At 33.6% G+C, this 8,868-nt stretch overlaps 1 protein-coding gene and 1 pseudogene across 1 annotated transcript; both read left to right on the top strand.

Annotated features, from left to right (window-relative positions):
- The first annotated feature begins 772 nt into the window (after positions 1-772).
- LOC120092531 lies at positions 773-2,836 on the top strand (annotated as a pseudogene).
- A 4,509-nt stretch (positions 2,837-7,345) lies between these two features.
- LOC120092970 (peroxidase 40) lies at positions 7,346-8,842 on the top strand. Its single transcript, XM_039051240.1, has 3 exons — positions 7,346-8,075; positions 8,175-8,340; positions 8,411-8,842. Exons 1-3 carry the CDS (start codon positions 7,563-7,565, stop codon positions 8,812-8,814), a joined length of 1,083 nt encoding a protein of 360 aa, XP_038907168.1. The 5' UTR covers positions 7,346-7,562; the 3' UTR covers positions 8,815-8,842.
- Positions 8,843-8,868: the final 26 nt, after the last annotated feature.

Genomic DNA, 8,868 nt, shown 5'->3' on the forward strand with positions numbered 1-8,868 from the left:
TAGCTAAACCATACACTCTCTGCACTAACTTAGGCATCAGAATATGATAAATTTGTCACTACATTGGTAGAAGAATTTTTCACGTAGGTAAGTTTAGAAAGTGAGACAAGAAAGTCAAGCCCACAAGAGACCTGCGACAAGGATGAATCTATGTGAGTTTCCCATGTCAACAATTATTATTATTTAACAAATTTCAATAAAAATAACTTCCGAAAAACCAAATTTAAAATTTATTATAAATATAAATATTAAAAGAAAAGAAAACTTTAATTACCGAGACAACTTTTTTTTTTTTCAACCAATAATTTTTAATGGGTAGTGAACAATGTGTGAATGAGACATGCTTACTTAAGAAGCACGATTTTTTTTAAAAGTTTAAATTTGGACTCAATATTGATTTATTATAGTTGAATTCCAAATTTCGAAATTGAATTTTGTAATTAAATTAATTGGAAAGAAAGTGTGTGTAGAAGAAGAAGAAGAAGCGTTAGTGGTAAAATGGTAATTTAATGGGAGGAGAGGAGTAATCAGATGTGGAGGAGAGTATTATTATTTTACCAAATGCCACGTGTAAAAACCAGGCCAAGTAAGAAGGGGGTGATTCGGTCAAAAAATCCGCGTATAAAAGAAAACCGGCCCACCGGTGGTCCAGGTGCATTTAATGGTAAACACCGTCCCTCAGTCGACATATTCCGTACGCATAGCAACCGACACCTGGCGGTCATCGGTCTTCCTCCCTTTCTCTCTCTTAAAACCCCTCTTCTTTCACATTTCACCACTCTTTCTTTCTCTCTTTCTTCGTTTTCTTTTCACACACCCCCCTTCCCCCAAAAAAAAGTAGCTCCAAAAAATAGGAATATGTGCTGTTATTGTTATTATTATTTGTAAAATAAATTCCCATTTTTATATATATATGTATTTTGTATGGAGGAAGAGAAGAAGGAAGAAGTGTTGAGAAATAGAGATCAGATGATGGGAAATTCTGGATTGTTATTCTCTGATGCGATTATTCCCAATAATAATAATATGTTCGATTTTCCATTGATCGACTCCATTGATTCTTCTTCCTTTAAGCCTTCCACTTTCTTGGATTTGTTAGCCACCCAAGATTACACCCCTTCTTTATTCGATCTTTTCTCTCCTCCGCCTCCTCCTCCACCGCCTCTGCCGCCGCCTCCGCCCTCCTCCGCCGTGCCGGAGTCATCCGAAGTTCTCAATACTCCTCCCACTCCTAACTCCTCCTCCGTCTCTTGCTCCTCCACTGAACGAGCTTTTGACGCCGATGATGTCGATCGCGATAAGTCGCCTTTCAACAAACAGTAAGTGTTTCTTCCTTTTTAGTACAATAGAGGGAAAATTTGAATCAGTCTCTTAATCGCTGACATGTATTATAATTATTGTTTTAGATGAAGAGATTCATACCATAAACCTCGTGATCTAACACTAACATTGATTTTTATTTTTTATTTTTCTAATAAAATTAAGAAATGGGTTTTTGGGATTTTGAAAATATTCCGTTCGTAATCGTGGATGTAACTTAAAAAAAAAAATCAAACTAACAGATTTTATGGTTAGTAAGTCAGCTGATTTGGCTAACTCATATTATAGTTAAACTAGCTGTTTGAAATTACTTTTGAATTTTTTTTTTTTTTTATTTGGAGAAAATTAAGAAATGAGTTTTTGGGATTTTTTTTTTTATAATAAATTTAAAGTCGTAGGAAATAAAGCAGATTTCTTATGATGGGGCGTGATTTAAGGACCAAATCTAGGGGGGGTGTTTGTGACGAATAGTGTTTAAAATTAAAAAATTACTATGAAATTGAATAATAATCTCGATTTATTTTTTTAAAATATATGAATAATATATAATGTGTGATTTATTATTATTTTTTATTTTATAAAAATAGGTTGAAAGCAAAAAAGAAAAATCAAAAAAGGGGAAGAGAACCGAGATTTGCGTTCATGACAAAGAGCGAAGTAGATCATTTAGACGACGGTTACAGATGGCGAAAATACGGTCAAAAAGCCGTTAAAAACAGCNATCCTCCGACGACTCCTCCGTCGTCGTCACCACTTACGAAGGCCAACACACTCATCAAAGTCCAATCATGCCACGTGGAGCTTTATCCGCCGCCGCCGCCTTCGTCTCACCACAACCGCCGCTTGTTTTCTCACAGCCGCAATTATACCGAAACCAATATACGTACGCTCCGGCGCCGGCTGTGGACGTTGTCACGTGCAGCGGAGGGTTTGATCACGTGTTTCATAGTTTTGGTGGAGAAGAACGACGTCGTATTGATGGAATTACTTGTTCTAATTCTGATTCCTTCCAAGGCCATGGCCTTTTGCAAGATATGATCGTACCATCCTCCTCCTCCTTACACATCCCGGAGGAAGACAAAAAAAATCAATTAATTAATTAATTAAACCAATTAATTAATTAATTAATTCCTTTTTAAAAAATTTCCACGGTACGTCGTCGTATACTCTAACAAAAATTATGGGATTTTCACCATAAATCATGTTCACTAATCACACAATCCCCATCACTGTATAATATTATATAATCAATTAGTTCCTTTTTTTTCTCCTTTATTCCTATGGAGGTGACCAGTTTTAATAGCTGGCTGGGGTTTTTGGATTTGAATTTTTTTCCCTTTCTTTTGTTCAAGGAATCTAGTTCCTAGAAACGATTCAATTTATGGAAATATTTATATATATTATATGGTCTTTTAAATTAATTAGTTTGTTAACAGTATATTAATATACCGTTGATTTTTGAGATAGTAATTAATGTTTTATTTACTATGTTATAATAAAATTGACGGTTTGGATTTGTCCTATGATTGTAGGAAGCTATCATATCATTACATACATTGTAGTAGTATTACGTAAGCTGGGGTTATGAAAAGGGAGCTGGTTTTTTTTTTTTTTTTTCCTCTCTCTCTCTCCCCCCTTAGGGTTAGGGTTTTAAAAGCCATTACACGCAACGCCAACGCAAGAGGTGTAGAGTTATAGTTTTACCTTTTGGTTTGTTGTCTGTCTCAAGAAGTAGGGTTATAGGGTTTGTAGAGTAGAAAATTCAAGCCAACTTAAAAATATTTAAGTTGATTTTGCACAGTATAGTTTTGAATTTTTCTTTCGAACGAAATTGGAGTGAGTAACATAAAGATGAATTCGACTTAGATTACATTTAAGTATTGTTAAAGAGGAAATATAAGGTAAGGGAGATGGAAATTTTGGGATGGGAATAGTTGGGTGCTAGTTTTGAGTGTGGGGTAGAAACCTAGAATTAGCTAGGAGGGGGGGAGTGGTTGTGAGAAAACAAAGCGTAAAGAGTTCAACAAATTAAATGCATAATAGATATTTTCTCGAGTATTAGGGTTTTTTGAGAAAGAATATTTGAGGAAGTCGTTACAATATGGTTGCTTTTTTTTATAACTATTAATTAGATTTGGATTTTAGAATATGTTTTTGTTTCTAATTACGATGAAGGTATATAGATTCGAAATACTCGAATTTCATTTTGAATTTTGTATAATTGCTCTCTCTCATATTATCTAATATTGTTTGACATTGACGTAATGTGCCCCTCTTTCTATTTTTCTCTTAATTACAAGATCTTTTTTCCCTATCTATATTTTTGAGCTACTCTCTTAATTGAGATCTTAGAGCATTTTACATATGGGTTTCTGAAAGTGATATTGAGTTTGAATTCCTAGGAAGTTTTTATATATGTTGTGTTTATATGGATATTTCTTTATTGAGAGAAGAAATGGAAAAGTAAATATATACATAACATCTTGAAATGCATCTAATAGGATATAGGGTGTGATTAATATATCTTCTATTAAGAACTTTGGCCAGAGGGTTATTGAATTTCAGCCAGTAGTTTGAACATATGAATTTATTTCTCCTTTTTTTTTTCCCCAAAAAAATTGGATATATATATATAGCTTTATATTCTAACTTTAATAATTCTTTATTGTACTTCAATTTATAATTCAAAGTGATCTCCCTTTCATTATTTATTATAGGCTTTACAGTATCTCTCAAATTTGTATATGGATGAAAAGGTTAATGAAAGAGTTTTGATATCTCATTTAACTCACCATTAAATCAATTAAACATAAGTTTAAAAGATGTATTCTCGGGCTTAGTTTGAGATTGCGGTGATTTTTAGATTATATTTTGTTTGGTTTAATTTCTATAGTATTATTTATTAAAAATAATGGTTGCATTGAACTAATGAAAATACAGAATAGAATAAAGTTGGGTGAGAAATGATATACTAAATATATAAATTCAATTTTAATTTCTTAAGGGATGAAATTAGAAATTGAAAAATTGTTAAGAATATAGACATTTGATTGTAGGAGAATCTACTTTTATAAAAGATAGTTTAAATCAAACAATTGAACTAAGATTAAAAAAATAGAATATTAGATCCATCTCAACGCCATTTTAGTCCGAGCTTATGGGACCGTTAGCCGTTAGGAACGGTTGAATTAGACTAAATAAACTAACTTACAATATATAGCTTTTTTGTGGTGTGAGAGTCCGAAAAGTCGTAAATTATCGACGTTGCTATAATTTGGCTTGTAATTGATTTACATGAATATTTGAAATCAACATCTAATAACAATAAGAGCGAGCATGAACAAAATTTTGAAATCTATAGATTATTAGATTTCGAACATATTGTAACCACCAAATCAAACTCATCCAATAATAATTTACTATTATTATTCATAAAGGATTGCATATGATATGCTTTTTTTTTTTTGCCTTTTTATAATAATTGATGGAAAATAATATATTTATACGAAGAGTAATGCATGCAGGTTGGGTTTTTGGACTTTAATTAACCTTTAACATGATGGCATTAATATGCCTCATTTTGATTTTCAAAAACCAATAATGTCAGTGTGCTTTGTCTAATTAAAAATTATAAGTGAATTTTTTTTGTAACTTCGAAATGTTATAATTTAAACATGGAATAAATTCGTTCTCTTCATTTATTAGTTAGTAGATAATTTGGATAAAATACTTTTTTTTTTCCTCGTTGGTACCTGTAAACAATAATCCCTTTTCTTTGATGGAGTCGGGGGGTGTTATTCCAATCTTTGTTGAATGGTCTTATAGCACAAATTTAGGAAATGTTCGGGAGTGTTCCGGAATTGACAAATAAAGAAACAATAAAAACATAAAATGATAAAGAATCAATATACGGAGACCTCTATGGTTCATTAACAATATGTTAACTATGTCCACAGGGTAGAGAAAGAACAGTTTATTAGAGAGAATATAATTTGATTACAGAGACGATGAGTAATTTTTTTAAAATATTATAATCACTTTTTTTTTACAACAATATCAAATTATCATGGAGAGAGAAAGATTTGTTATGATTACATGTGGTATTAGAATTATTGTAAACCTGAACAAAAAATTTTTTTTTACCATTGAATATGTCTCTCGCTTATATATTCATGATTTTTCATTTACTAGGTAATGTGGTTAGTTGCCCTTCATGCAACAATCCTCTCGCTCTTTATCTAGAGGCCAACACTTCTTTGTATACAATAGTTTGTTCAAACACATAACTATATTTTTCAGGGCTCCCCATATTTTTCGTTCGTTGAAGATCATAAAAGATTGTGACACATATATTATCTCTGATACCAATTCTTAGAGACAACATAACTAAATCATGTATCTACAACGGTATGATATTGTCCATGTTGAACATAAGTTCTCAAAGATTTTCTCATGTCGAATGTTATCCCTCACTTTATAAATTCATAATCCTCTTAATTTTCAACAAACGTGTAGGACTTTATTCATACTACCAACAAATATTATATGTACACATTCATCTACTGTTCATAGTAGAATCTTATTCAATTATTAGACAAAATCATATGGATCACCTTCCTTGGACACAATTTAATTTCTTCTTTCTTATATTTGCCTTCTTTTGCAATTTATACTTTTATGATGTTAGTGGGAGGGGAATCTAGAGTTATTGGTGTCTAAAATAGGGGTGACAGGAATCAAGAGAGTATAGGAAAGAAAAGTAGGGTAAGGAGGCATTGGCAACAAAAAGAGAGAACATTTTGATTAAATGGTATTAATATGGTATGATAAATGAAACTAATCAGATAAATTCATGTATATATATATAAATAGATATCCATTTCCATCCTATCAAATAGAAAGCAATGAAATAGTGAACCTTAAAAGATTCAACATCAAATCATTTTTTAAGATCATAAAATTAAAATCTCAAATGTTGGTGCACCAATCTCATTTAGGCTGTTGTCCTCGAATAAGATTTCTTTGATCGGAGAATGTGTCCAAGATGATATGTATGGTGTTGAGCCAAATATACTTTAATGTCGTAAGTACACGAAGCATTTAGTCTAATTATGCATTTAGAGCTGAACTCTTCGAGGTTGCATTGTTCTAGCCATTCAGCTCGGTTCAATTATTACCCCTTTGGTGATTCAAAGCGGGCTCTATGGACTGACCCAAGATTCAAGACTATTTTCCTTCTTGGGACGTTGGAGTTGGACCTAGTCTTAGGCTTGGATCTTGCTTTGGATTATCCTCAACATCTAACAAAGAAGGTTATTTAAAGAACATTATAGGGAAAAAAAAAAAAAAAAAAAAAGGAAGGAAAAGTGGGGTTGTTGGACCGTTAATAGAAGTGGTTATGAACTGTCCACATACCATAACAAAAAAAAAAAGAGCTTTGAAATGGTCCACACCTGCTACAAATATATTTTTGGCGCATCAAATCCACTACAACAAAAACCCATCTCTCTAATCTCTATTGTCTTCAGACATTACAGATATAGCTTCAATGGAGATTAATTTATGGCAAAATCACTATATTTTGTTAGGCTTTTGGCTTTCTTCAAAGCTCTCAACTAACATTTTGGGTACAGACCCACGTTTTATCCCTCTCTAAATAACTGATTGACCACCTCAACTAATTTTTAAGGCTAAATTATAAAACCAATATCCTTCAACTAGGCTCTTCGTTTTTTTAAAAAAATACCCTTAATTTTTTTCAAAAGTTATTATTATCCTTGCCGAACTAATAACCCGCCGCTTGGAAGTGAAATCTTGGACGAAAGTTAGCATTGAAACAATGTGATAGTGACTTAAAACAAGAATTGGTCACACAGTTTCAAGTAATCATCATATCCATTACAAGTCCTAATTGAAATAACAAGGATAATAATCAACTTTTTTTTTTAAAAAAAAAAATAAGTTTATTCCAAGTATAGGGTAGACTGTAGAGTTTTTTTTTTTTTTTTTTTTTTGGGAAATTTAATCTAATTTTAACCTCATTACTATTTCTTTGTGTTCCAACTAACACTTTGTATATAGCCCCATCCAGTACCTATTTTGGCAAACTTCACTATTCTTTCCAACAACTCACTGGTCATGTAGCAGTTTGATTTCTAGCATACTTTATACAATACACATATAAAAGAACCACTACTCCATCATCCCCATCACTCCATTTCGTTTGCCTTTGGAACTCAAAAATGGCAACGTATCTCGTTTTCCATCTTTGTCTAATAATGTCTAACCTTATTGCACTCGCTTCGGCAAACATGCAAGCTTCGTATGGAGGAGGAGACGAAAACCAGCCACTGTTTGGCACACCGCCTATCTGCCCGGAGGCAGAAGCCATCGTCTTCTCTTGGGTCCAAACCGCCATCGCCGAGGACCCCCGAATGGCAGCATCTTTGCTTCGACTCCATTTCCACGACTGCTTTGTTAATGAAAGTCATAGTGTTTTTTGTACTTTTAAAGTGCATCGAAAGGTTTTCATGAATATGAGTGAATTTCTTGTTTTGATACAGGGGTGTGATGCTTCTGTTTTGCTGGATGACAATGAGAACTTTCTAGGAGAAAAGACAGCAGCTCCAAATGTGAACTCATTGAGGGGATTTGAAGTGATTGATGCTATAAAATCTGAGATTGAATCTGTTTGCCCACAGACAGTTTCGTGTGCTGACATTCTAGCAATTGCAGCCAGAGACTCTGTTGGACTAGTGAGTTTATTATTGAACACAGAATTCTAGCAATTACAAAGAACGTCTTGTTCTCACACTTTGTGTTTTCCTTTTCTTCTTTTTCCAAACAATTTGTAGTCAGGAGGGCCTTTTTGGAAAGTGGAATTTGGAAGAGGAGATAGCATAAGTGCTAGCAAATCAGCCGCACAAAACAACATTCCTGGCCCAAACTCCACTGTAGCCACCCTAGTTTCTAAGTTTCAAAACCTTGGTCTTTCTCTCAGAGATATGGTTGCTCTCTCAGGTAAAACCATTTTGGTTTGTTTCATTTATTTACCTTTCACTCTGGCTGATTGTTTTCACAATTTGTGAAGGGGGGCATACACTGGGAAAAGCCAGATGCGTGACATTCAGTTCTAGGCTGCTACCCAATAGCGGCAGCCCCAACGAAGGAGCAAATCAAGAGTTTATTGAGTCACTAAAACAGCTCTGTTCGGTATCTGGTAGTGGCTCGACACTGGCACAGCTTGACATTGTAACCCCAGCAACGTTTGACAACCAATATTATATTAATCTTCTCTCTGGAGAGGGGTTACTCCAATCTGATCATGTTCTTGTGACTGGGGATCACCAGACAAGAGAGATAGTCGAAAACTATGCCGTCGACCCAGTTGCCTTCTTTGAAGATTTCAAGCAGTCAATGGTGAAGATGGGAAGCCTCAAACCACCAGCTGGAACACAGACCATGATCCGAACTAATTGTCGAACTGTAAGCTAGATTATACTCAGTTTCAATATCTCTACCCAACCAGAAAAAAAAAATGAAAAGATT

Source organism: Benincasa hispida, chromosome 12 (assembly GCF_009727055.1).
Source record: "Benincasa hispida cultivar B227 chromosome 12, ASM972705v1, whole genome shotgun sequence".
In the NCBI taxonomy this organism is placed as follows: Eukaryota; Viridiplantae; Streptophyta; class Magnoliopsida; order Cucurbitales; family Cucurbitaceae; genus Benincasa; species Benincasa hispida.